Source organism: Fusarium redolens (assembly GCF_020744475.1).
Source record: "Fusarium redolens strain MPI-CAGE-AT-0023 chromosome Unknown BKA55scaffold_5, whole genome shotgun sequence".
Lineage (NCBI taxonomy): Eukaryota > Fungi > Ascomycota > Sordariomycetes > Hypocreales > Nectriaceae > Fusarium > Fusarium redolens.
Window position 1 is genome coordinate 1076081 of NW_025763668.1, and position 27647 is coordinate 1103727.

A 27647-nucleotide genomic window follows, 5' to 3' on the forward strand; every position below is an offset into this window, starting at 1 on the left:
TTGAGGTTTGAAACGCCTCAGTTTTGTTCATTTTTGTTGAGTTACGCAGATTTATCAGACTCTGCAGCATCGCCATCAGATCTTCACAAACAAACCACCTTCATGCAAACTTTACAATGGCTCCGAAGTCTATCGTTTGCCTCATTCTCAGCTGTGCTCTCTTAGGAGGCTATGCTAGTATGGGTACGTCATACCGTCACGGCCTCTTCGACGCTGTTCGGGACTGCATCACAAACGCAAAGTCGCCTGACGGAAGCTCGCTATGTCCTTTGGACATGTCAGACTCAATCTCTCGGCAACTCACGGGCTACCAGTCAATTGACGAGCCGGTAATGCTTCTCTTGGAGTTCTTCGCTCAAGGGCTCAAGAAGCATCCCGATAGCAAGGGCATGGACCTTGAGGCTCTTCTGGCATTTGTGTACTTGGCGGCACAGTTCTGTGGTGCTTGGTATCTCATAGCTCTTGAAGGACTGAGATTTGGCAACCGTGGAACAATTCTGAGCTGGTAAGACAAGAACCTGAAGCACGGATACTGGCCTCATACTAACATAGATTACAGGACTGGAAGTTTCGGTATCGTCTTTCAATCCGTCACAATAACAATCATCGCTCCGATCTATCTGACCCTACAACTCCTCCTCTCACCGACGATTCCTCAACAAGCATATCTACTGGCCGACCCGTGCGACCTGAGCCTGCTCCCGATATCCACAATCGTATCCTACGTTGTACCGACCATTGGTCTCTGTTTGCCGCTGATCTTTGATGTCTCGAGGGAAGCCAAGTTCATCGCCGTGGCTCTCTGGCAGCCTTTCCCTCTGTATCAAACTGCCATTCAGCGAGTATCCCGCTTGGTCTGCTGGTCTCGCAGGGGCAAGGCCAACAACACCGCACATATTGATCCGAGAGCGTGTAGGAAGGCTATGAATCGCGCATATCGCTTCATCACGACACTGACAGTTGGAATACATTTGGCTGTGTTTGGGACAATTCTCGCTTCTTCCATGGACCTCACAGCCAACGTTTCTGGACATCATATCCTCGCCCTCACGTCATTGACAAATCCACCGACTCTCGCTTTACTCAACCCGCCCGTTTCAGCGATGGACTCGAGAGAGATCGTGGTCTCGTTCCTGCGATGGGATGTATATTGCACCTGCCTTGCAATGGCCATATGGACCGGTTACCAACTCTATTCGGCACAAAGAGCCCCCAGCCGAGTGGTCATCTGCTTCAACACGATCTGGTGGACGATTCTGGGCGGACCGATCTACCCCGCGTTGAGGCATCTCTGGGAAAGAGATGCCATGGTGCTGGATCGTATGGAGCTTTTCAGCTCGTCACTGAAGATTGAGTAAGTCGGACAAGAGTTACGGTGAGACCAGGACATTTGGACAATTTGACAAGGGCTTCCAATTTAAGAACGAAAAACAACTATCCATGTACGTATCAAAGTAGCCTAAATCATGTGCAAATGCTGGTATCAAGATGAAAGCAAGCCCAACGCACCAGGCGAACTAAATTTCTCAGTGCAATCCATGTGCCCCGGTGACATCATAATAGGAGACGGCGTAAGAGCTTGAAATGGTTGTGCTCCATACGTATCACCAGGGAGCCATCCGACAGCTGACCTAATTCCTATAGCGGAGTTCAATCTAGCAAGGATACGAGCTGCTCTTTCAGTCTGTTCAGGCGTAGTGTAAACACAGTGTGTGACAAGTCTAATCGAGTGAACAATGATGATGGCCGCTGCACCGTCATGGAGCATGGTCGCTGGCATGCCGCTCGGGTCGATATCGCCCAGGGCGTATGGCACGGCGGCGAGCATGTCATCGACGGTTTTGTGGACATCGGATTCAAGGAAGGGAACGGTTTCTGCCCATGAATTGTAATTATACCCATCATCCTCCTCCGCTGGTAGCAATGTAGTTTGGTAGAGAAGCATGGTCTGGAGTAGGATGAGACGAGCTGATCGGACGAGAATGATAATGCAAGCTGTCTCGGCATCGTAGTGCATCTTACCGGCGCTCATCTCACCAAGGGTCGTTGGAACGCCGCGACCTTCGAAGGTGCTTTGCCAATACTCTGCTGCTTCGGTGTCCCAGGCACCGAAGGCATCGAGCATGTCAAAGCATTCCTGGATCAAGATTCTCTCGTCTTCTGTCCCTGTACTACTCTGTGATGCTGTTGAGGGACTGGCACCTTGTGGTTGATACAGCTCTGATTGCATAAGCCGGCACAGACGATGGCGGAGAGATAGAGTCCGTCCCATCATCGACAGTGCTCGAAGAAGAGGGTCGAAGATGCCGATGACGGTGGCGATGGCGCCGGGGTCGGTGTATGTATCGTCGCCATGTAAGAATGAATAGATTTGCTATCATGTAAGTCAGTGCCATGTCTTGTGAATTTGTTGTCGCGTGACTTACCAGTCGCAACAAAGCGAGTAAGAAGAGTTCGGCTCCTCTTCTTGTACCAATCTGACTTGGTCCTCGTTTCTCCAACAGATAAAAAAGCCCCGAAGCATGTTCATTCGGATCACCTAATCCTTCACCACTAAAGTCCTATCATCCAGTCAGAATTGAAATAATTGATGTCGCGTGAGACTTACCTTGTACGTGCAAAGCAGCAGAATGGTAGCGATGACTTTGTCGTCCATCGCCTGGTCATCAGACTGGATAGTCTGCTGCAAGCCCTTGATAACACGCCCATAATTCCTCAAAGACCGTGTCCGAAGTTCCTCATTGCCCAAATGATTGTACGCAGCCAATTGGGCAACACTCAATGTCGCTGTTTCGACAAGTCCATCCTTGTAGTGATCGAACAAACTCGGTAGGAAGCTGAAATGCCCGGGAAACCCATCGTCGTCGTCGGGCGACACGAAGCGACGCACGAAATAGCATAGCGACATGTTATCGTACGATTGTGTCGGATGTCGAACCATGGCTACAGATCTACGTCGAATGGGCGCTTCCAGAGGCCGAGTTTTGGGCTTGGGGATCTCCTTTTCGGGCGGTTTCTCAACTTGCGGGGGACTCGCTGTGCTGGTACTGGCTGTACCTGGCGCTTTTGGCGCTCGCGACGTATTGGCAGATGTACTTTGCGATCTCCCCTTTGGCGCAGAGTGTCTAAAATGAAACTCGTCGGTATATCCAAGACACGGCTTTCCGTAGTTGTAGCATCGTCGACACGTCGGTTTCCCCTCGTCGCACTGCCAAAAGATAACGATTAGAACATATATCGCTCAATCAGAACGACTGCATTACTCACCTTGACCTTCCGCTGGCGACACCGCAGACAACCTGAACTAAAGCGACCTGGGAATACCATCTTTCGCTAAGATAGGCAGTAGGTAGACAACGCAAACGTGGGTGAGCTGATTGAACGGTACGGGATGGAGAGTCCGGGGAAAGCAATTGCGGGATTGCAGATTACGAATTACGGAGCCCGCGGGAAGAATGGAGACAAGAGATAGCCAACGCAACTCAGGGCGGGCAGCGAGTGTCTCTTCTCATGGCACGGACGTATTAGTGTCTCGGTTGAGAGAGGGAGACCCCGCAAGAGACCTGGACTAACGAGCTGGAAACAGGGTTTAAGGTCCATGGGTTGGTGCTGTGATGACAGGGGACGCGACGAGGTCAAGTGCCGTTGAAGTGGAGAGAAGAGAAAAGATCGTCGTTGTGGCTTTTTCTGGTTAAGCTTGCGATTGAAGAGTTGTCGTTGGTTGAGAGAATCTAACCTCGGTTTCAAGAGCATCGTGATCGGCTTCATTTTTTGCCAACTTGTGATAGTTGACGATGGAGCTAGAGAAAGGTGTTGGACCTTAATTAGTTTGTATAAGACGTATGTTGTAGTAGCTTGCATGTGCAATTGAGATATTCGGCTCAGACTCACAGACCAAACTCAATCATCATTCTTCACTGTGCAAATCATCATGTCTTCCATGCTCTACTCTCCCGTCATTGAGTATGCCTCCAATGCGAGCAACCTCCTCCTATCGCCACTTCTATCCGGCTCATTGCTCGCCGCAGCAACTTTTGCTCCCGACGCCGTGAACAATGTCCTCGCCTCAATCGCCGCCAAGCTCCCAGAGCATGCTTCAAATACCCTGGAGCTCGCGACCGTCAAGAAGATTCTATACGTATGGCTCAGCTTGGGTATCGTCCGAACCATCAACCGGTTCCTCAATACCATGGCTCACAATTCATGGCGAATGAGAGCTGCGTCGGGTTGGGACTGGAAGAACGAGATCGCTGTTGTTACTGGTGGCTCGAGCGGTATTGGCCTAAGCATTGTCGAGAAGCTTGCCGCGATGGGCATCCGTGTCGCTGTCTTTGATGTCCAAGATTTGCCAAAACAACTTCAAGGAAACTCGCGCGTTCACTTTTATCGATGCGATGTTACGACAACCGAGTCTGTTGCTGAAGCTGCCGACGCAGTCCGCAAAGAACTTGGTCACCCATCAATCCTCATCAACAACGCTGGCATCACTTCCCCAATGCCCATTCTCAAGATGCCAGAGTCGTTCCTCCGCAAGATCATGGGCGTCAACCTCATGGCACTGTGGTACACCACCCAGCAATTCCTCCCTCGCATGATCCAGTTGAACAAGGGTCATGTCATCACAGTCGCCAGTATCGCGTCCTTTGTCGCCCTTGCCACAGGAGCCGATTACTCTGCTACAAAGGCTGGCGCACTGTCTTTCCACGAGTCGCTGGCCAGTGAGCTCAAGCATTTCTACAAGGCCCCCAACGTTTTGACAACAGTGGTTCATCCCAACTTTGTCCGAACACCTCTTGTCGAGGGTTTTGTGGACCGTCTGGAGCGTGGTGGTGTTCGTCTCTTGACTGCTGATGATATTGCTAAGGAGGTTGTCGCTCAGATCAAGAGTCGACGTGGTGGTCAACTCATCATTCCTAAGGCTGTTGATGTTATTTCTGGTATCAGAGGTTGGCCAACTTGGCTGCAGGAGGTTGTTCGCGATACGGTTGGCAAGACAGCAGGCAATTAAGATCAAAACAAATAGATGGCGACTGTATCTAGAAAGCCGATAGGTAGTCTGAAATTATTTGTCATCCTGGGACAAGCCTAGGAGCTTTTATGTACTCGTATAGACTCGCTTGTAATTGAACGCGACCGCCATGTTGAACACCTCATTCGGGTGCCATGCCGCCATGTTGAGTAGTGAAAGCGATGTCGCATCACACAACAATTTTAATTGCATCTCATAAAAGAAGACAATGATCAGTAAACTGATGACCGAAACACTCTTTTTGACAGGGAATACGCTGTAAGTTCGTTGACCGAGGCGGGTGAATTACTTAAAGAGAGCGGATCCCGCGGCCTCTGCTCTGCCATTTTCCCTCCACGTTAATAATCACCAACTACCTCAGCAACTTACACGAACGATTCATTCATCATGGCGGTATTAAGCACACTCAAAACGGCATTCGGCTATACATACGCTTTTATTATCACACCATGGCTTCTTTCGCGCTTTTTATTCGACATCTCCCTCTGTCTCGTTCCATGGCTTCGACCAAACAGAAAATGGACGCTCAACCAAGCCGTCCGTGTCCGCGTCGTCCGGCTCTTGCTGCTTTACTGGTCTCTCACCAAATCCGGCGACAAAATGAGGTTTGACCAAGGCAAAGAGAAAAACCGATTCGAAGTCGTCGCTCCACGATCGCCTAAATTATACAGAGGAATTTGCTCGGATTACTCGGTTCAGCCTGCGCAGTTGGGCATGACATGGACGCCTGCGCGACCACCGCCTGCTGGAATTGTTCATCCTGGCATGGTGGTCGTCTTGCACTTTCATGGCGGCGGTTTTGTTATTGGAAATGGACGTGATGAAGATACTGGATTCACGGCAAAGACTCTCATTAAGCATATGGGAGCTACTCATGTCTGCTCGCCCAACTATCGCCTATCCAGCAGCAAGAACGGCCAATTTCCCGCTCCTCTTCAGGATGCACTTACAGCATATCTTCATCTCATCAAGACAAGAGGTATTCCGGCAAGCCAGATCATCTTCTCAGGCGATTCAGCTGGCGCAAACTTAGCTCTCGCCTTGGTACGCTACATCCACGAGTATGGCCAAATTGACGAGGTCCCATTTCCACGCGCAATGGCTCTTTGGTCTCCTTGGACTGATGTCGCTGGCGCTCTGGAACAAGATGCTTCACAGTCACCCAACTACAAGACGGATTATCTCAACATGCACTTTGCGCGCTGGGGCGCAACAACAGTCTCTGGCTTTGGCGCAATTGATCCAGCCAGCCCATACTTGTCCCCTCTACGCCATCCCTTCCAGGTCGAGAAGCCGTTCCCAGTCTACGTCAACGCCGGCGGCGGCGAAGTTCTATGCGACGACATCACCAACTTCGTTGCACGGTACAAGAAGAATGGATGGCCAATGTACCTGGACATCTCGGAAGGCTGTCCTCATGACATTATCTTACTCGGCGACAGGATTGACTTTGCAGCCGAGGCAGAAAAGGCAGCTGAACATGCGAGGCGTTTCTTGAACCACCGTGCGGGGTTGAATCTACGAAGCTATGCATAATCTCTTTTTCGTGATGGAGGCCACGGTTCAAAGGCTAGGCAGAAGGACATCGAAGTTTCTACAAGATCTACATAGCTCAACAAATTTCACATGTAAATTTAGATGTCGAAACATTTCGTCATTTGTTTCAGTGATCGACCCCTCCTCGGAGCCAAGATGATCAACTCTGCAGCTTTGACAAGTCCCAAGTCTCGTCCGTCGCGTGATTCTCTCAGTAGTTTGGCTTATCCCCATGAAGACAACCACTGGGGACGTGCCGAGGCTACCCCACAATCTTGAGAACCCTCAATGCGAAACTTCTGTATAGAGTTTAGCTTGCGATCAACACTTTGCTCGCCCCCAGTCAAAGCTCGAGCATGACGTTATTAGTTTTGTTAGTTGTCATGAAAGATTTGGGTCGTTATCGGAGACGGGCCCCGCGGGGGCGGAGAATGGGTTCATATTATCGCCTGTTGGACTCGGAAGCTTAACCAGAACTTAGCTACTTATTCGAAGAGTTGTGACGCGAGGCTTTGGATGCTATTGTTAAAGTGCCGAGGCTTAACATCTTTCTTCTATCATCGGGACGTTTATTGATCCAACGGAGCACCAATAATTGTTCATACTCCTTCTTCAGCATATTTGTACAAAATTGACCTTCAACGTCCACTTTGGACAACATCATCAACAACACAAACCACTCAGACATCTCACATCAACATGGCACAACAATCAGAAGAACCCAACACCTTTGATGTTATCATCATCGGTGCTGGTATCTCCGGCATCAACGCTGCCTACCGTCTCCAAACAGAAGGTCCTTCCGACTTGACCTACGCCATCCTCGAAGGCCGCGACTCCATCGGCGGCACATGGGATCTCTTCAAGTATCCCGGCATTCGATCCGACTCTGATATCTTCACCTTCGGCTTCCCATGGAGTCCCTGGAAGCATGATCAGTCGCTTGCACCAGGTGACAAGATTAAGGACTACATGATCGAGTCGGCGCGATCAACTGGTATTGACCACCATATATGCTACAAGCACTCTGTTACAGAAGCCAACTGGTCTTCCAAGGAGAGGCGATGGCAGCTTCAGGTTACGCGACCTGGTGACGAGAAGCCAGTGACATTCCGGAGTCGATTTCTGCTTCTCGGTACCGGCTACTATGATTATCAGACTCCCCTACAGACTGTGATTCCTGGAATTGAGAAATTCCGAGGCAAGGTTATCCACCCGCAATTCTGGCCCGAGGACTACGACTACACCAACAAAGAAGTCGTCATCATTGGCAGTGGAGCTACAGCCGTCACAATCCTTCCATCCATGTCCGACAAAGCCAAGCGTGTCACAATGCTTCAGAGAAGTCCAGGCTACATCTTCCCTCTCCCATCAAGCAGCTTCTTCACACGTCTTCTCTTCACCCTTCTTCCCGCTAGTATCGCACTATTCCTCAACAGACTCCTCTGGCTGTTCCGAAGCTATCTTACCAACGTCTTCTGCAAGTCTTGTCCCGGTCTAGCAAAGAAGCTCATCAAGCATGTCACCATCAAGAATCTTCCTCCCGATGTCAGCTGGGACCCTCACTTTAAGCCTCGATATAATCCCTGGGAGCAGCGATTCTGCGCCAGTCAAGATGGAGATTTCTTCGCGGCAATTCGTTCGGGTAAGGCAAACGTCGTGACAGACAAGATCAAGACTATTACCGAGAAGAGCATTGAGCTTGAGTCTGGAGCGTCATTACATCCCGATCTTATCGTCACGGCGACTGGTCTCAAGGTTCGTTTCGGTGGAGGTATCAATTTCAGCATCGACGACGTACCATTCAACGTCGCGGACAAGTTCGCCTGGAAGACCGTGATGCTCCAGGATGTGCCAAACTTGCTTTTCATGTTCGGATATGAGAATGCATCGTGGACACTTGGTGCTGATGTTAGCGCGAGACTGTTTGTTCGTATTCTCAACAAGATGACACAGAGCAAGACCAGCGTCGTGGTCCCTCGACTGTCGTCATCGAGTGGTATGCCAGTGAAGCCAATGATGAGCTTGTCTTCGACTTATCTCAAGACTGCCAGCTCTGTGTTCCCCAAGGGCGGTACGGGTTTGTGGAGCCCCAAGTCGAATTACTTTGCGGATATGGCTGGAGCGAGATGGGGAGATATTTCTACGGGTCTGGAGTACAAGTGATGATAGTCTTATCTATGAAAAATAGCCTTTCGTTTCTCCTTAGTAAATACCAACTTATTTCCGTCGCTTTGCAGAAGAACCACCGTGATTAACTCATGCCACGGTAGTAACAGATCTAATGTTGCCCTTCCACGCCTGTAAGCCATCGGAAGGGGTCTTGGCCAGTCGTCTTACACGGTTCATGCTTATGGTTTTATCGTGGAGCCATTATGAAATGAAACAAGCCTGAGTAAGCGGGAAGTTAGCCAATGTCACCTGAAAGCGGAGACATGAGAGTATGTAAGCATGTCAACATCAGACCATATACAGTTCCATTGAGCTCTTCAACTGCAGTTATATAGATTTATTGTAGCTTATTTCTGTATTTTGGTCACTCATATTTATCTAATCATAAATTATGTTAATTTTAACCAATCCTATGATCAATCTCGTCTAAAGCCTTCAAAGAGACCTTCAACGTTCTTGAGTGCAAAGACTCTATATCAGCAAGGCAGTAACATCAACATTACCTAGCTTCGCTTCAAATATGATGGGCAGTGAGAAAGATCATAAATGATAGAAACATTAGGTGTGAACCGAATGCATCCCACGTTGTGCGTATACAAAGATCCAGCTCTTGGCTTACATTCATAGGAGCGCCTAGAGTTCAGCAAGCATGCCATCACGTGGATGTCACATTTTAAGTGTTTTCGATGATTAGCCGGACGAGCAGATCCAATTCTGCCAAATCGGTTCGTAAATGGTCTCCTCCGCATCCTTCGTTGGAGTTGGATGCAACCTAACCCCATCTCTGGGCAGGCTCGGCAAGAGACAAGGCAATTGATTGACGACTTTTCGAAAGGGTAATCCAGTTGATGGACCTGTACTGGTCAGCTTTACGATGATCCATTGCGAGAGCTAACCAAATAAGCTCAACTTCCCTGATTCTCTTGTGTTCGCCTAGGCGGGTGCAGATCTCGGAGACAGCCGTGATCAACATATCTACTCTACAGTCTATGGTAGCCTGTTCGATAGCGATATTCATGCTCGAGAACTTGACTGGTTTACGTCAAGTATAGGCAAAACGAATGATTCGGAATATTGGGTGTTGTTGCCATGCTCGCTAATCGGATCATGCTATACTTCTGCCAATATCATCGTAATCAGCAAAGCTTCAAACAATACAGGCAAACGTTCGCTAATCGGCTAAATTCACAATGTAATTCCCGCAGACCTCCGAACAACAATTTCAATGTTACAGCCGCCATCTTGGCATTTACTCCCAGAAAGGGACGTAATATCAGCACGCATTAAGAAACCCTCCTCAATTCGTAGTAGGTCTCGATCTGAAAACAATATTATCCGCTGCACAATTAAACACGACCCATATTTGCGGGGGACACCGTTGCAACTATCTGTTTAGGGTGTTGACGACAAACTTGGCGATGCTCCGATATTTCCTCAATGGGTCTCATTCGGAGCTTGCTTCTCCGCACATAAGGCTCTATAACCCCAGATATGCCCATTTACCGGCAAAACACGATGGAATTGATCGGATTGGTTAGAATTCGTGATTCTGTACAGCTGGGGGCGAATATGTCGTGTAGCATGTTATATCAAAGCTGTATATAAGGCCGGGAGGTAACTCCTTGACGTTGCGTTGGATATCTTCAGACAGTAACTTCAGCTTCGACGTATCAGCTCACTTGGATCAGTCAAAATGCATACTCTTTCGATCCTTCTCGCTCTCGCCCCCGTGTCCGCCCTTGCCCAGGCTCCCATCTGGGGACAGTGTATGTTACAGCAGGCCCAGAAAACTCGATACTGGATAGCTAACACTTCCCGTAGGCGGTGGCAACGGCTGGTCTGGTGCTACAACCTGTGCTAGTGGTCTGAAGTGTGAGAAGATCAACGACTGGTACTCTCAGTGTGTTCCTGGATCTGGAGGACCTGATCCCGAGCCTTCTTCAACTCAGGGCGGTGGCACTCCTCAGCCTACTGGTGGTAACAACGCTGGCACTGGTCTCGATGCCAAGTTCAAGGCCAAGGGCAAGCAGTACTTTGGTTCTGAGATCGACCACTACCACCTTAACAACAACCCTCTCATCAACATTGTCATGGCCCAGTTTGGTCAAGTGACTTGCGAGAACAGCATGAAGTGGGATGCTATTGAGCGTAAGCTTTCCTATCTGGACAATGACATAGTTATAATCTAACATGCAATAGCCTCGCGCAACTCCTTCTCTTTCGGAAACGCTGACCAGGTCGTCAACTTCGCCACACAGAACGGCAAGCTCATCCGTGGCCACACCCTCCTCTGGCACTCCCAGCTGCCTCAGTGGGTTCAGAACATCAACGATCGCTCAACCCTCACCGCGGTCATTGAGAACCACGTCAAGACCATGGTTACCCGCTACAAGGGCAAGATCCTCCAGTGGGACGTCGTCAACGAGATCTTCGCTGAGGATGGTAACCTCCGTGACAGTGTCTTTAGCCGAGTTCTCGGTGAGGACTTTGTCGGTATTGCATTCCGCGCTGCCCGCGCCGCCGATCCCGCTGCCAAGCTCTACATCAACGACTACAACCTCGACAAGTCTGACTATGCTAAGCTCACCCGCGGAATGGTCGCTCACGTTAACAAGTGGATTGCTGCCGGTATTCCCATTGACGGTATTGGTTCTCAGGGCCATCTTGCTGCTCCTAGTGGCTGGAACCCTGCTTCCGGGGTTCCCGCTGCTCTCCGAGCTCTTGCTGCCTCAGATGCCAAGGAGATTGCCATCACTGAGCTCGATATTGCCGGTGCCAGTGCCAACGATTATCTTACTGTCATGAACGCCTGCCTCGCCGTCCCCAAGTGTGTTGGTATCACTGTCTGGGGTGTTTCTGATAAGGACTCTTGGCGACCTGGTGACAACCCTCTCCTCTTCGACAGCAACTACCAGCCTAAGGCTGCTTTCAATGCCTTAGTCAACGCTCTGTAAGCTGTTGTTGATACATATCGCTGAATCATACTGCGAAACGTCGTAGTTGGATGGAGCGTTGGTGGTAGAATGATGCTCAAGGAAATGGTTCAATTGTATATATCTATTTCTCACGTACATATTTAGCGGAATGGAAGTCACGGGCTACGTCCTCACTATCTGAATGCTCTATCCAAGTTTCTCACCCGTCGATGCTTCTCCTTGTTTTGATACCATGATCAATAAACATCAAGATCTCACCTCAACCTCGAGCCGCCGCGTTGCAAAAACCAGCTACGTTATAGCCCCAGACCTCTTCTCTCGAGATATTGGTACCGAGAGCTGGTGGAGGTGAGATATGGTTGTGACCCTTCATAATCTGAACTTCAAGCTCGACTCCCGAGCTTCCCTTACCTGATCGCCAAAGCTCAATGAACTCCTTGTTACAGCCCAATATCTCATCTTCGGGGTCAAGGGATCCATACAGCAGAAGGAACTGGACCCCAGGTGCAACATCCGAAATATTCTTATCTTTGTTACAGGCCTGAAGAAGTCCGAGGGGACAGTCCTGCTCCATCGTCTCTCCGTAGTAGGTTTCAAGAACAGGAGCCCGGTAAGGGCGGGGGTTGCGGAATGACGTCGGCATTGAGCAAAAGACAGCAGCCGTGAGTCTCAGGGTGCAGGTCTCGTTGTCACCTGCGATCTTGCTTCGGATCCCAGCAAAAGAGGGGTGAAGCAAGAATGTGCAGAGATGAACGGCACCAGCTGAGTTACCCATCATGAACAAGGGTCTTGACTGTGAACCTCCAATTTTGTCATTGTTGTCCATGAGCCACTTCACAACCATCTCAATATCTTGCCCGCCAGAGGGAAATCTCGCCTCTGGGACAAGGCGATAATCCGGAATGACAGTGACGAATCCGCATTTTTCAGCAAAGAAGTGTCCAAGATTTTGGTAGAGCAGATGATCTTCAGAGGCTCTGTCTCCTCGAGTAAAGCCGCCTCCATATGTATAGATGAAGACAGGACACCCAGCCCCTGTCGGGCTGTTGGCAGGATAATAGATATCAAGGTTGTTGCGCGGGTTTGGACCATAGGAAAAGGTCTTTCTCAAAGTTGATTTAATGGCAGTTGAGTTCTTGTTAAGAAGCGGAAGGTAAATCTTCAAGGTTGGCTCAATGCTTTCGGCAATTGAGCTGGGAACTGATGAGAGCTGGTCCATTTCGGAAGACGGTTGAGTAACTTGTAATGTTATCGGAAGAAACTGTGACTGATGTGTTTGTATTTGACTATGCGTCTCAATTTTCGCGATCGGATTCTCGTCTTCATATATACAAACTTCAGATATACCATGATGCCTTTACCCGACATCCGACGATGAGTCAGCGGTAATCATGAGTACTAAACGCCGACCGTTGAGCCTTGAAACAGTGACTATTGCCAAATCCGGTTCCCGAGACTGACTACCGTGGACGGAAGAGGCGTTGTTGGTCCACATTTACGGGCTAGCAGTCCCGGAGCACGGTCCTGATATAGCATTCTTGGCCAACTATTGGTTTCACTCGGCTCGCACAAAATAGAAAGACCGATATGAAAACCGAGACCGAGCAAGACGGTCTCGAAACCTCCGTTTATTGGCGATGTTGTTGGACGTGTTTGTCGGCGAGCTCATCGATCATAGGACTATAAATGCCAGTTTTGTCGTATTTCGCTCTTCCAGCAAGCACCGAGACCGATGATGAAAGTTAATCTCAGCATCGACATCCAGGGGGACCCTGGATCCGACAACTCTAACCGTTGCAATGCATTGTCATGCGTCTCGTATGCTTGGTTTCCCCAGATTCGGTGGAAGGGCTGGGGAGAGGTATACGATAAAGAGTCGACGTTCTAGCACGATGCTGAGCGAACGGAACGAACCACTTTCAACAATCTAAAAGCACCAAAAACTTTGATCTTTCCTATTTCACTTCATATCAAAGCATAGTCATGGAGCGCATTGTACTCCCACCTTCAGCAGCTGGAAAATCATCTGCTACCAAAGATCCTTATATCTTCGAGTCATTCGCTGGAGACAAGGTCTACGTCTCAGGCACTCCTTCAGTTGCTCGTTTCCTTCTGACCGGGAAAGAAACGGATGGGAAGTTCACCATCCTGACAAGCGGCGGTCAAGCCTTCCCCTCCCCTGTGCCAACTCACTATCATAAACATACCCACCATGGCTTTCTCTGCATCAAGGGCCAGTTGAAGGTCTGGCTCAATGACCAGTGCAAGATCCTCAGTCCTGGAGACTACGCCAGTGTTGCTCCAGTAAGTCAAGTCCACAATTCTTTATACTTATACTGATGATTTTCAGGGCGCTATCCATGCATACCAGTTTATCGGTGATCATACTGAGATCTTCGGTATAATCACTCCCGCTGGATTTGAGCATATGTTTCGAGGACTGGGCGAGCCATACACTGGTCCAATGTGGCCGGATGCCGACATTGAGAGGGTTGCTGAAAAGCTCAACTCTGGCGTCGCAAACGTTATGACCGAGTTTGACGTGATTCCTGTGCCGAGCCATAAGCTCGTTGAGCCGCAACCTTGGAGCGGTTCAGAAAATCAGCTACCTGGATCTCAGAAGCCGTACTTCCTGCGCAATCGCACAGGACCTAGTGCTGTTCTCGGCGGAACGGTCGTTCGTCCATACGTCACAGGAGCCGAGTCCGGAAACAGATACAGCCTGGCTACTCTCGAGGGCTCTAATCAGTTCAAGACTCAGGTTCTGTCTGGTGGAATTCGGTTCCCAGACGTTGACCACTGCTTCTATGTGTCGGATGGATATCTCGAAGTCACTGTAAATGACACTGACTCTTCGCGTGTCGGTCCAGATGAAGTGGCTTGGTTGCCTTCTGGGACTCACTTCAATATCAAGCCTGTCAGCTCCTTCTTTAAATTCTTCGTGTATTCGCAGCCTGGTGGGCTTGGTGATTTGCTTTATACTGCTGGGAAGGACAAGCCGCATACTGGTTTGAACTGCATGATTCCTGATTCACCAAGCCCTTTTGACAGGAGGAAGCTCTCTCATTATAAGTCTGAGTTCAAGTTTGACTTAATATAAATAGCTACAGAATGTACTGATTCTTTCAAGGCGCTTCGACTTGAAGAGGGCTTATAGTCTCATAGTATGTGCAAGAAGGCTCAAAGGAGAGGATGTAAAATAGTGAGTTGAAGGGCTTGCTAAGTAGATGCTAAGATATCCTAAACTTAACTAAGTATTTTACCAAGATATCATAAACTTTGTTAAAATAATTATGCCGTTTCCTAAGTTTATCCTAAAATATCACAAGTCTATGTAAACATTTATCTTGTTTCTGCTATATGTGTTAGCTGCCTGCAGTTTCACTGTATGGCCAGTAAGTGCCTCCATAGCTAAGTATGTAAATACTATTACGTAGAGACGGGGTCCTTTATTTTCCGAAACACCCTAGAGTATGTCAGCTTCGTCCTGAAAACCGAGTTTACAGGACATCTTTGGGTAATAGTGTAACTCCTCATTGGCATATCTATCGATAAGTATACACTCACAGTCAACTGTAATGTCTTTTTAATATAATAAGATGATAATCCAGGCTCTAGTAACCAAAGATCTATAAAGCAAGAGCAATTTGGAGACGGCAGAATACTGTGAAGGAAAGTCATACCCCAATCCAACTACTATGACTGACTTTACGTGTCACGAACAGTAAGCCTTACTCAAGAGAACGACAAGTTGACTAGACTGTGCACTTCAGAGAAACATTTTCAACTTCCAAAACAATTGACGCAACCTTGGGCATGCGCAAAACCCTCCCAACAAATGATGTGAAGCAGGTGAAACCGCGGAGCGTATGGCAATCGAGTGCAGGGTAAGCCATTCTCAATGTGGCCAACACTCGCAAGCCTCACGACAGCCTCAACGATAAGATAACGGAAACCGACCGAGAACGGTTGATCAAAGATACGCAAATTATCACCGATAAAGAAGTCAGAAGTGGTCGATGTCGGTCAGAACTTTAACGAAGCGATAGTTTGCTTGACTCGTGGATCAGACTCTCGATTCCAAATCTTGTCTGTGCGATGTGCATGCTGTAGCTCAACTGTCAAGAAGCAGCCACATTCACGCCAGTTAGGAACTCACTTTACCAATCCGCGCACCCGACCTGCGATCCCCTCAGCTAAACTCGATCGAGATTCACAATTTCCCAGCTTGATCCTCCAATTTGTCCCAAATAGCGCATCTTCCAACCCCGCAATTCGGTAAAGCTTGCGTGTGACGTCTTTTTCCCTCCCGTCTAACTCTGGGGCCTCCTCGTGCGGGGTGCATTAGCCCCAGATGCCATGGCTTGCGAGCATCGCATTGCCGAAGGACAAGATGGATGGCACAGTCTAAGAATGTCATAGCGCTCTTTTGCTCGTTTCCTAATTCAGGACCACCTTCCGACGTGTCCCAAATTGATCATCGCAGCTCTAGTTTAGTTCCACTCGATGCCGAGGAAGTCCATCTTCACATTGCTGATGTCAACGAGGCCGTGATTCGTTTCATGTTTGCTTGTTTCATCGCAAGACAGATAACTAGACGAATTCTTGAAAACTGAAGTTTTTGGAAGATCATCACATCGTAAGTTCTTCATGAACGAGTTCTTTACTTGCTTTCGAAATCACTCATTCTCGTCAGTCAGTACACTCGATATCACAATGTCTTCTTCACCTGAGCCTGGCACTAGGGGAAACCTTACTCTTGAGCAAAAGAAGAGTCTCCAAGAGGCTTGGGTTCATATTCTCCGATTATGCGGAAATGAGAATATTGCCCACGATGCCCCAGACAACACGGACGAATACCTCCAACACCTCAAAAACAAGTCTTCCGATCATTTCTCACGGAATCTCTGGGAGACGATCATGGCTGATCATCCCGATACCGCGCTTCTCCGATTTCTTCGTGCGCGCGACTGGGATGTTAACAAGGCTGTTGACATGTTTGTCTCTGCTCTCAACTGGCGCGATGAGCGGCAAATTCAGAAGTCCATTGTCGGAGGCGGCGAAGCAATTGGTCTGAAGAAGTCGCTCACTGCTGATGAAGAGTCATTCATGGCGCAGTATCGCTCTGGCAAGAGCTACGTCAGAGGAACCGACAAGGACAACTATCCCATCTATGTCATCAGAGTCCGACTTCACGATCCTCACAAACAATCTGCAGAGGCCATGGAAGAATATGTCTTGCACAACATCGAGACACTGAGGATGATGGCAAGAGAGCCACAAGATAAGGTCTGCTTGATCTTTGATCTCACAAGCTTTGGACTTCGCAACATGGACTTTCATGTTGTGAAATTCCTCGTCGATATTCTTGAGAAGCGATACCCCGAAACCCTTGGGGTAGTGCTTGTCCACAATGCGCCATTCGTATTTTGGGGTAAACTTGACACTCTGTCACCTCTAACTCTATTTACATGCTAATCCTTTCCAGGTGTTTGGACCGTCATCAAGCACTGGCTTGACCCTGTCGTCGCATCAAAGGTCCACTTCACCAGCGGTACCAAGGGCCTTCTCAAGTTCATCTCCAAAGAGAACTTGCAGAAGTCATATGGTGGTGATGATCCTTGGGAGTACAAATATGTAGAGCCTGTTCCCTCTGAGAACGAGAGGATGCAGTCTGAGGAGAAGAAGACAAAGATACAGATTGAGCGACAGGAATTGATCGACTCGTTCAATCGGTTGACTGTTGATTGGATTGGCACAAATCCTGATACAGATGCTGGAAAGGAAACGCACGAGAGGCGAGATGAATTGGTTCAATTGCTACAGATGAACTATTGGAAGTTGGATCCGTATGTTAGATCTGGTACTTACTACCACCGAGCTGGAGTGGTCAATAGGGTTGGCGGTGTCGATTTCAAGGCAGCGCGATAATTAGTTTAGAGTGTTGTTCGTATTCAATTCCGTAGTAAGCTTGTTTTTTTCCGCACTGAACTTCAATTCAATTCTTGCCAAGATGTTTCCTCATCTAAACCTGTCAGTGCAATACCTTACTTGAAACGTTACGGCCCGACACTATCGACTGAACCCTCATCCCCACTGTCCGTGTCCATGCCGTAAAAATCCAAGAAATCATATCGCACTCTACCACCAAAGCCGTCCTCAGTTTTATTGTAACCAATCGGCCCCAGTACGCTCACGTCCTAGTGGTGCTGTTTAGCGTCTTCACTGTCTCAGTGCGCTTTGACCCGTGGCGCTCATCACCAACGGACCCAGCTGCGCTGTCTCCATCACCCCCATGGTGAACCTTAGAAGCTAGACTAGGAACCTTGTCCACGAGACTGTGCAAAAGGGCTGATAATGATGCAAAGCCTCGTGCCCAAAGTGCAATAGTTTGCGAGATGCAGGGGTGCTCACCACCTCTTTTCAAGAACAGCAGGGATCGTCACTGCTACCCCTCCAGCACCAATTTCCCTGCCGCGGTAACATCCATGGTTTCTGGGGTACAGCTGTGGAGAGCCTGCAACGTTCCCGAAAAGCAAATCCGTGTGTGATGACTGGCTGAGATAAAGAGCCTCCTTTAAACGAACCCTTGGCAGCCTGGTTATCTCTTCTCCCCCCTTCTCCCACTACAAGTCAAGCTGTGATAGTGAGACAGTTCAGTCAGTTTCCTTATCTCACCTTCTCTTTCAATTATCAAACTATGAGGTTCTCAACGGTGCTTCTGTCGGCTCTTGCGCCATTTAGTCTTGCGGCCCCTGAGCCAAAGACTGTTTCGGCACCGGAGCTCTCGGGCCAATTGGTCGAGCTTTTGGAGAAGCATAACCTCGCGCTTGTACCGCGATCAGAACTCACAGACGCATTAAAGGAATTGAATACACTTCTCAAGAGTGACAGATTTCCCCGCGCACCTGTTCTGATACGGCGACAAAATACTACTTCTGGTTCTGGCTCAAAATCTGGCGGCTCTAGCTCAGGGTCTGGATCAGATGATGACTCAGATTCAGATAGCGGCGGTTCAAGTCGCGTTGTCTCAATTCCTGGGTTGGATGGTCTTGGTGACCTTGGAGATGGCCTCAAGGGATTGACAGACGCCCTCGGCGAGTTGGGAGATCTCCTCAAAGCCCTCAAGGGTCTCCTATCAGCTGAGTTCCTCGATGCATTCCATGATGCCATGGTCTATCTCGCAGCAACATTGAAGCCACCCGCTCCCAACCAAATCAGAAGTCTCCTTGATAAAGCAGGGCCTTTGCTGGATCTCGTTGGCGAACTCAACCTCAAGGATCTTGTCGACCAGATCAAGGATGTCGATATCGCCGGTATCGTCTCCAAGGTTCTCAAGCTTCTCACCGACGACAACCTCAAGAACATCAACGGTCTTCTCACCAATGGCGCAGGTCTCTTGACACCAGATTTCGTCAAGCAGACCAAGGGCCTCATTGGAGATGTCTCGCCTCTTCTGGACGAGCTTTCTCCTCTTCTCAAGAAGCTCACCGGCCTTGACCTCGAGGGTATCCTATCAGCTCTGGACCCACTTCTCAAGAAGGAGTCTATCCAGGGCATTGTCACCCTACTCAAGAACGCCGGTGATCTTCTCACCGCCAAGACCGTCGACGAGATCCAGGGTCTTCTCGGTGAAGTCTCCCCCATCATCAAGGACATCGCCCCACTTCTCGAGCAGCTCACCAAGCTCAACCTTGAAGAAGTCCTCAAAGCGCTGCAGCCGCTCCTCAAGGACGATTCTATCAAGGGTATCTTGAGCTTGTTGAAGAATGCCGAGACTCTCTTGACACCCAAGTTTGTGGATCAGACGCAAGACCTCATTGGTGCCGCGTCGCCATTGATCGACAAGCTGAACGATGTCGATCTCAAGGGTGTTCTTGATGCCTTGAGCCCCATTCTCAAGAAGGAGGCTATCCAAGGACTTGTCGGACTGCTCAACAACGCAGAGGACCTGTTGACCAAGGATACCGTCAAGAACATCAAGACCCTTCTCACCGAGGCATCTCCTTTGATTGAGAAGCTCTCCGACATTGATCTCAAGGGAGTTCTGGACGCGCTGAGCCCCATCCTGAAGAAGGAGGCTATTCAGGGTCTTGTCGGCCTCCTGAATAACGCCGAGGACCTTTTGTCTAAGGAGACTGTCAAGAGTATCAAGACTCTGCTGTCACAAGCATCACCATTGATCGACAAGCTCTCGGATATCGATCTGAAGGGTGTCCTTGATGCCCTCAGCCCGATCCTGAAGAAGGAAGCCATTCAAGGCTTAGTTGGACTGTTGAACAATGCCGAAGATCTGTTGTCGAAGGAGACTGTGAAGAGCATCAAGACATTACTGTCTCAGGCATCACCTCTGATTGACAAGCTTGCCGACATCGACCTGAAGGGTCTTCTTGATGCCCTCAGCCCCATCTTGAAGAAGGAGGCCATCCAGAACCTTGTTGGGCTGCTCAATAACGCCGAGGATCTACTTTCCAAGGAGACAGTCAAGAGCATCAAGACCTTGTTATCTAGCGCTTCGCCTCTCATCGATAAGCTGTCTGATCTCGACTTGAAGGGCATTCTCGATGCACTTGGCCCTATTCTCAAGAAGGACGCCATCCAGGGTCTCGTTGGTCTTTTGAACAACGCTGAAGACTTGCTTGATAAGGAGACTGTGAAGAACATTAAGTCCCTCCTTACCAGCGCTGGTCCTCTCATCAACAGTCTGAAGAAGATCGACCTTGCAGGCGTTCTAGACGCTTTGGCACCTATCCTTACCAAGGACTCTATCAAGGGTATCGTTGGGTTGTTGGGCAACGCCGAGAGTCTTTTGACCAAGGACTTTGTGTCGGACACCAAGAAGCTCATCTCCAACGCCAGCCCGCTCTTGACTAGCCTCGGCAAGATTGATCTCAAGGGTCTTCTTGACGCGCTTGCACCACTACTCACTAAGGATTCGATCAAGGGTATTGTCGGTCTTTTGGGCAACGCTGAGAACCTGCTCACCAAGGACTTCGTCTCTCAAACCAAGTCTCTGATCTCCAAGGCTTCGCCTCTCCTTGACAGCCTGGATGATGCTGATCTCAAGGGTCTGCTTGATCAAGTCGGTCCTCTTCTCAAGGAGGTCGGCAAGCTCAAGCTTCAGGATATTCTCAGTGCCGTGGCACCTCTCCTTACCAAGGATTCCATCAATGGCATCGTTGGACTCCTCGACAACGCCGAGAACCTCCTTACCAAACAATTTGTCTCTCAGACCAAGTCGCTGATCGGAAAGGCCTCTCCTCTTCTTGACAGTCTCGACAAGGCGGATCTTGCAGGCTTACTCGACCAGGTCGGCCCTCTGCTCAAGGAAGTCGGCAAGCTTAAGCTTCAGGATATCTTGAGCGCCGTTCAGCCGCTGCTTACGAAGGACTCCATTAAGGGTATCGTTGGTCTGCTTGATAACGCCGAGAACCTTCTTACCAAGGATTTCGTTTCCCAGACCAAGTCTCTCATTTCCAAGGCTGGGCCACTCATCACTAGCGTGTCTAAGCTCAACCTTGAGGACTTGCTCGACCAAGTTGAACCACTGCTGAAGATGCTCGGCAAGCTTGATCTCGAGGGTATTCTCAGCGCTCTCGCGCCTCTTCTCACCAAGGACTCAATCAAGGGCATCGTGCGCCTAGTTGATAACGCTGAGGAGCTGTTGACATCGAAATTTGTCAACGAGACTCAGACGCTTATTTCTGGCGCTGTTCCCCTGATCTCCTCACTGGAAGACGCCGATCTGCCCGAATTGCTGGACCAGGTAGGTCCTCTGCTGAAAGAGATTGGCAAGATCGATCTTGTCAAACTCGTCAAGAAGCTCTCACCTCTTCTCGATGAGATCAGCGATTTGGACATTAAGGGTCTCTTCGACGCACTTGCACCGCTACTCTCACCAAAGGGTGTCAAGGGCATCATGGATCTCCTTGGCAACGCTGAGGACCTTCTTACTCCTAAGTTTGTCAACCAGACCCAAACACTTATTGGTGAAGCTGTACCCCTTGTGGAAGCGCTTGGTGACATCGATCTCAAGAAGCTCATCAAACAGCTACAGCCTCTTCTTGAAGCTCTCGGCGAGATCGACTTGGGAGATCTCATCAAGAAGGTCAAGCCACTTCTCAATGCTCTCATGAAGATTGATCTCGTCAAGCTAGTTAACAAGCTTCTACCCCTACTCGATACTCTGGATGACATTGACCTTGACGGCTTGCTCAAGGCTATCGAGCCTCTGCTTACGCCCAAGAGTATCAAGGGTATTGTCGGTCTCGTTGACAACGCAGAGGACCTTCTGACTGCCAAGTTCGTCAACCAGACACAAACCCTTATTTCGGGCGCAGTACCATTGATTGAGGTCTTGAACAAGATCGACCTTGAGGAGCTCTTTGAGATCATTGAACCTTTGCTCAAGGAGCTGGACGGTCTTGATCTCACTGGTCTTGTCGACGCTGCCAAACCTCTGCTCAATGCCCTCAAGAAGATTGACGTCAAGGGCATTGTAGATGCAGTGGTGCCATTCCTTAACCCCAAGACTATCAAGGGTCTTTTCGGCTTGGTTGGAAATGCTGAGGATCTACTTAACAAGAACTTCGTGAACCAAGTATCGGAACTCATTGGAGACGCGACACCGGTAAGTTAAACCTCACGATTCTACTATGGAGATGTACTAACTTCTGCTTCTAGCTTGTTGCGACTGTAGCAGACTTGGTACATGCGGTGCTCAAGGAGCTAATGGGACGGTCTTAATGTGATGACTGGGTTATGAACGTGGTTACGTGATGGGATGTTTTAATCATGTATTTAATGAGTTTGGATATTACGTATACGATACCCTATGAATGCACCTTCATGGTGCTGTAATGAAACTGTCTTTATCTGTATCTAAGTCCATCATTGACCGTGTATGCTTGCAAGATCTTACTATAGTCGTCCTGGCATAAGACAGGCGGATGATTTGCACATGGCAGAGTAGTACCCGTCGGCATACGCCACATTGCAACATTAAAGCGTCTTCCCTCTTTAGATCTCTTGCCTTGGACGATTCGCGATACCAGCGAGATTGAGCGAAAATACCACGCGGCTTTCCGATAAGTTCGTGACATGCATTCGCATACATTTCTGTTCTTGGCAAGCCTCTATCAGCGCAACAAGGTGCCATTTTGTCTCGGTATGTCTCGGTGAGACTCCGCTTCTTGCTTTTGTCGCGGTAGACAAGGCTACAGAATAACATGGGGGCGTGGTATGTCTGGAACCTGACTAGACGTGGGAGCCTGGCTCGTCGGTAACTTACTCGCAACCCTGTCCAAAACCGTTTCTTTCAGGCCTTCAATTCAAGCCCCCCGAGCTAAGTTCCCCAGAATCTTGACACATGCAAAGCATCTTTCTCGGCTTTCGGCTGAAGATCAAAGCTATGGGAACTATCGCAAACTAGACTAATTGGGGTCTTGACAAACCTGTTCAATGCACACACTTTACTCTGCAGAGCAAATGAGGGGAAATGATCATGTGCCGGATCTTATGCCCATCACTTATCAGATTCGAGTCTGGCTCGTATTTACACCCTGGCACCCCTGGTCCTTTAGTGCTATACCCCGCTTGCTGATCAGAATTTCCAGGACGGCACCAGCTGGGATGGGCCTGGTTAGTGCATTCGATAGTTTGGCGTACCCTGGTATAACTTTAGAGGCTCGTCTTTCGCGCTTGGATGACCAAATTCAGGGCAGGTCTTGGCCTAAGACCCTCGCTGTTCTGCCTTAAGTCTGAGCCTTCTGTGGAGCATCTCATTCCTTCTCTGAGGTATTGGCGATTATTGCAATTGTTTGCTGTCAATTGTGTTGTCAGTCAATTACAATGGCTTCTGAGAGAGAACCTACAGCGGCGGGCGCTGATACTGCTGCGCCTGCAGAGACGACAAATGCTGCTGGCGAACAGAACGCTCCAGCTGCCGATGCTGCGAGCAACGACGCCTCTTCCGACGACCATGTTCGCGATGAGAAAGTCGCTCCAGGTCCAACCAAATGGCAAAAAGTGAAGAGTCATTTCTGGCGATTCAAATGGTGGTATCTATTGGCCATCGCCATCCTTCTCGCGATTTTACTGCCACTACTGTAAGTCTCGTCCCATCAGTTGAGTACCTCTTCTGACAATGCATCAGCTTCACTGTCATCATTCCTGCAATCGTCCAAGACATCCTCAACGACCAGAAGCTCCCCATCTATGGTGGCGCTTTACAGGTCATATCTCCAACCGAAGTGAACATGAGTATCGAGACACAGTTAAAAACACCAATCGCTGCGACTCTCAAGCCCGTGGATCTCTTCCTCTACAGCAAGGAGACGAAGCCAATGTCATCATTCTTTAAACTTCAATTTCCGGAAACACACATTCACAGTCACACCAATATCACCATCACCAATCAGACGCTCCTGGTAACAAATGAGACTGAGCTGACGAAGTGGTTCAATGTCTTTTTCGACAAACCCGACGCCGAACTGTCGTTGGAGGGAAAGCCTGAGATTAAGCTTGGTTCTTTGAAGTATCACCGTAGTCTGAAAAAGACTGTTGACATTGCTTCACTCAACTACCTTGACGGCTTTGCGCTCAAGAGCCTAGACTTTGATCTGAATGCCAATCGGACATCAAAGAACAACATGAAGGGAATGCTAAACATCCCCAACTCTGGAGTCCTTCGACTTGGACTAGGCAACCTGACATTCAACGTCATGTCCGGAGACATACGTCTAGGCCTAATCAACCTATGGGATCTACAGCTGTGGCCAGGGAACAACTCCGTACCGTTTGACGGCAATTTCTACTTCGATCAGCTGGTTCCCAACCTCTCCGAGATCCTCGATATGCAGAAAGGACCTCTTGGCAACGGCTACCTGGAGTTCAACGCAACAGGAAACACCACCATTGCTGGTGGTGAGCACATCAAGTACATAGAAGGAGTGTTGAACTACAAGCATATCAGGTTCACCTTCCCGGTGATCACACTGCTGGGTGATGTCCTTGGTGGCTTGTTGGACGCCAACCAAGGCTCTCTTCTGGATATATTTGGTACTTCGATTGGAAATTCGACGTTGCTTGAACACGTACTGGGACACTGGGATAACAATGGCCAAGGAGCGTCATCTAATAATACTGCAAGGAGTTTGATGGAGAGGAGTAAGACCAGAGCACCCAAGGCCTGGATGTGGAGTCTTCTCAAATTGGGATTAACGAGAAAGAGCTTATGAACATGATAATGGAGTCTTGGTTTTTAATGTCACCTGATGTCTCTTATTGAATGACTTCTTGTTCAGACCATGATTATCGCATAGAGACCACGAGATTGTAGACATTGAATCCGAGTGTAGTACTTGTGCATAGCTTCTCAGCCAAGCAGCTGATAATCGCAGGCTCCCATAATGCCGCAGCGTTCAAGCAGAACGATCTCTGTTTGCATTCAGCTTCCATGCTTCTTGTTCCCTTTTTATTCTTTTTATTGTCCAAAAGCTTGATTGTATCACCATCAAGCTTTCGCTGGCACATCCTTCGTTGTAACAACCTTTTTCACGAAAACCGCAAGTTCATCAAGGTATCGCACATTCGCTGCCTCGAGTTGTTTCGATACCCATGAGAGCTTCATTGCATATGCTGCAAGGCCACCCATAGACTCCTAATTCTTAACTTTATATGCATCTGGTCTCCCTGGAGTGATAATTTGGACTCGCTCAATGGTTGTAGCCCACCAGGGTAGATACTTGCTCTTCCACGCCAGCTTACATTGTCCCTCTCCGTAGCTCAATTCCCATATCTGTATATTCGTCAGTTGGCGCTCATAATTGATCTTCATACACACGAATACTACCTCAATTGGGATTTTCATGATGTCGCCGCCGCTGTCGGTCAGAGTTTCCAGAATCCCATTGGCTCCTAGCTCTATCGCATCTAAAGCCTCATTGTCGGTGAATGTGAGTCTGGGAGTCCAAGTGTTCCACTCGCTGTATCTACTGAAACCAACGATGGCATTAAAAACTTCTTTTGCGGGCGAATCAATCACGATAGTGCTTCCGGCGGTGAAGATAACACGACCTGTACCCAGGGATGGGGTTGCTGTCGGGGTTGTCCACCCAACTGCATGTGGTGTTTCCATACTCAGAACAAACGTTGTAGAGTCAGCAAAACAGAGGATCAATTAACATGATAAGAGAAGAATGTAAGAAATTAGAAACAGATTCGTGCCGCTCTCTGTATCGCAGTTCGATGTCTCACACGTGACGTCAGAAACTCCAATATTATCTTAAGACTAACCGAGTCAAGGCATTCAGATGGTTAGCCCGGTTTAAACATTCCTCAGTAGCCTTGTTTCCTTTTCGCAAGATGAGAGAGATCTAAATCTTTTGATTATACGAAAGTGCTTTACGGTCATGATAATCGTGACACGAAAAGTAGAACATGTGAAGGCTTCAAGCTAGCATAGTACGAAAGATCATTCATTTGTTCTTAGGTTCTCCGTCAAGTGACTTCTCAATGCTGTTCGAAGCTTGGGCAATCTTCTGTAGGTACCATGGATTTCTTCTATATCAATACAACACTATTGAACTCCGGCTCGAGGATTGAAGATCTGTCTCGAACCTATAGCTGTGCCGAGGAAGCCCTCCAACCTCTCAGTGATGCGCCGTAGGAAGTCATGAGCGCTGTGTATAACCCCTGAAGAGCATACCCCATCACGGAGATATTGCTCACGGACTTACTGATCCTTGGGGTTAGGGTTTGACGGCGGAGTCCTCTTGAGAGTGATGACGACCTTATCGTCAGATTGACCAGCATCTGAAGCATTCCACCCAATGGCATAAACACCCTCGATCTCTGACGGCGTGGCATACCAAAGTGAGGCCATCTGTCCGTTTTCTTCGACCATGACAAAAGTTCCATAGAACATCAGATCCGATACGTAATTGTCGGCATCGGCCGTACTGTTGATCAGTTTGACGCTATGAGAGGACGAGGATGGCCCAGGGACGGCAAAGGTGTAGTTGGACCAGGTCGGATCACGTCCTTTGGCAAAGCCGGTCGTGTTTGGAGAGGCATGCCATGCATCATCTCCCTCGGTAACTGAGTCGTGTCAATGAAAGTCAAGTTGGAAAGTAGCGTTACTTACACTGAACCGGAGCGGCCTCGGAGTCGTCGACTTGGCTGAAGTTGCCAACAAAGACTTCATCTGGGGGTTTTCATTAGCATGTTCATGGAACAATGGGCAAACAACATACCGCCGGAGGAAAAGATCGGAAGACCACCAACTCCAGGTCCATAAGCATAAAGAGAAAAGGGACCAGTGTTGCTAGCTGCAGTAGCAGCAGTCGCCAAGATCGACGCTGCGAAAGTGGTGAGTCCAAGTTTGTGCATCTTTCTGAGTACTGTATCGCCGATATGGTGGAGAAAGATGGGGCAACTAGCCAGATTATAAGAACAAAGATGCCTTATCTAAAGACTTATAAGATGTCGTGGCTCTAACCCACATGACGAGCCCCATTGAGTACGTAGTCTATATAAAGGATTGATTATAGATATTTCAAGGTCTTAATGCCGACGAAACGCTGACGCGGATACGGGACGAGCCACAACCCTTGCCATCCCTACCTACTCCCAACGGACCAACCCGCGCCGATGCAACGATAATTTTGTCCTTCAGCCAATCCTATTTATTCTTCGGCATTTCTCATCTACTCGGAAGACTCCTCTGCTTATAAAGTTCTATTTAAGTCTATGCGGATATTACGGAATGTGGGTAGCCGGGGGGCTGTAATCTTCCGTGATCGTCCCGGCACTTGTGAAACGCCCAGTGGCTTCATTCCCCAGAGTGACGACGACTCGTTTCAATACTAGGAGTTCGTTATACGAGATATTAGTTCACAAAATGATAGGTCTCTTTTACGATGGGCTTGTGAGCTTCCTAAACGGACAACTCGAGGTTTGGATTGAAGTATTTA

General features: G+C 48.8%; 11 protein-coding genes across 11 annotated transcripts; 8 read left to right on the forward strand and 3 right to left on the reverse strand.

Annotated features, from left to right (window-relative positions):
• Positions 1-116: 116 nt before the first annotated feature.
• On the forward strand, positions 117-1358 carry BKA55DRAFT_687534 (uncharacterized protein; the record flags this gene model as incomplete). Its single annotated transcript, XM_046199078.1, has 2 exons — positions 117-505; positions 560-1358. 2 exons carry the CDS (start codon positions 117-119, stop codon positions 1356-1358), a joined length of 1188 nt encoding a protein of 395 aa, XP_046051947.1.
• A 125-nt stretch (positions 1359-1483) lies between these two features.
• Positions 1484-3327, reverse strand: BKA55DRAFT_687535 (uncharacterized protein; the record flags this gene model as incomplete). Its single annotated transcript, XM_046199079.1, has 4 exons — positions 1484-2374; positions 2427-2561; positions 2609-3208; positions 3268-3327. 4 exons carry the CDS (start codon positions 3325-3327, stop codon positions 1484-1486), a joined length of 1686 nt encoding a protein of 561 aa, XP_046051948.1.
• Positions 3328-3931: 604 nt separating this feature from the next.
• BKA55DRAFT_507332 (uncharacterized protein) lies at positions 3932-5008 on the forward strand (the record flags this gene model as incomplete). Its single annotated transcript, XM_046187334.1, has 1 exon — positions 3932-5008. The coding sequence occupies one exon, from the start codon at positions 3932-3934 to the stop codon at positions 5006-5008; it is 1077 nt and encodes a 358-aa protein (XP_046051949.1).
• Positions 5009-5416: 408 nt separating this feature from the next.
• On the forward strand, positions 5417-6565 carry BKA55DRAFT_505601 (Alpha/Beta hydrolase protein; the record flags this gene model as incomplete). The annotated part of the gene is made up of 1 exon (XM_046187207.1): positions 5417-6565. The coding sequence occupies one exon, from the start codon at positions 5417-5419 to the stop codon at positions 6563-6565; it is 1149 nt and encodes a 382-aa protein (XP_046051950.1).
• A 699-nt stretch (positions 6566-7264) lies between these two features.
• Positions 7265-8731, forward strand: BKA55DRAFT_506168 (uncharacterized protein; the record flags this gene model as incomplete). The annotated part of the gene is made up of 1 exon (XM_046187243.1): positions 7265-8731. One exon carries the CDS (start codon positions 7265-7267, stop codon positions 8729-8731), a length of 1467 nt encoding a protein of 488 aa, XP_046051951.1.
• A 1699-nt stretch (positions 8732-10430) lies between these two features.
• BKA55DRAFT_505710 (glycoside hydrolase superfamily) lies at positions 10431-11854 on the forward strand (the record flags this gene model as incomplete). The annotated part of the gene is made up of 4 exons (XM_046187212.1): positions 10431-10503; positions 10559-10885; positions 10937-11687; positions 11818-11854. The coding sequence occupies 4 exons, from the start codon at positions 10431-10433 to the stop codon at positions 11852-11854; spliced, it is 1188 nt and encodes a 395-aa protein (XP_046051952.1).
• A 78-nt stretch (positions 11855-11932) lies between these two features.
• BKA55DRAFT_506309 (Alpha/Beta hydrolase protein) lies at positions 11933-12892 on the reverse strand (the record flags this gene model as incomplete). The annotated part of the gene is made up of 1 exon (XM_046187257.1): positions 11933-12892. One exon carries the CDS (start codon positions 12890-12892, stop codon positions 11933-11935), a length of 960 nt encoding a protein of 319 aa, XP_046051953.1.
• Positions 12893-13483: 591 nt separating this feature from the next.
• Positions 13484-15194, forward strand: BKA55DRAFT_724182 (RmlC-like cupin domain-containing protein; the record flags this gene model as incomplete). Its single annotated transcript, XM_046201066.1, has 6 exons — positions 13484-13977; positions 14024-14757; positions 14804-14837; positions 15043-15068; positions 15111-15144; positions 15180-15194. Exons 1-6 carry the CDS (start codon positions 13657-13659, stop codon positions 15192-15194), a joined length of 1164 nt encoding a protein of 387 aa, XP_046051954.1. The 5' UTR covers positions 13484-13656.
• A 1195-nt stretch (positions 15195-16389) lies between these two features.
• On the forward strand, positions 16390-17604 carry BKA55DRAFT_687542 (CRAL-TRIO domain-containing protein; the record flags this gene model as incomplete). The annotated part of the gene is made up of 2 exons (XM_046199080.1): positions 16390-17107; positions 17162-17604. 2 exons carry the CDS (start codon positions 16390-16392, stop codon positions 17602-17604), a joined length of 1161 nt encoding a protein of 386 aa, XP_046051955.1.
• Positions 17605-18373: 769 nt separating this feature from the next.
• BKA55DRAFT_505440 (uncharacterized protein) lies at positions 18374-24911 on the forward strand (the record flags this gene model as incomplete). Its single annotated transcript, XM_046187186.1, has 7 exons — positions 18374-19888; positions 20057-22303; positions 22357-22368; positions 22816-22840; positions 23156-23313; positions 23515-23780; positions 23828-24911. The coding sequence occupies 7 exons, from the start codon at positions 18374-18376 to the stop codon at positions 24909-24911; spliced, it is 5307 nt and encodes a 1768-aa protein (XP_046051956.1).
• Positions 24912-25020: 109 nt separating this feature from the next.
• BKA55DRAFT_724190 (uncharacterized protein) lies at positions 25021-27063 on the reverse strand (the record flags this gene model as incomplete). Its single annotated transcript, XM_046201067.1, has 6 exons — positions 25021-25333; positions 25385-25471; positions 25526-25811; positions 26412-26772; positions 26819-26878; positions 26928-27063. The coding sequence occupies 6 exons, from the start codon at positions 27061-27063 to the stop codon at positions 25187-25189; spliced, it is 1077 nt and encodes a 358-aa protein (XP_046051957.1). The 3' UTR covers positions 25021-25186.
• Positions 27064-27647: the final 584 nt, after the last annotated feature.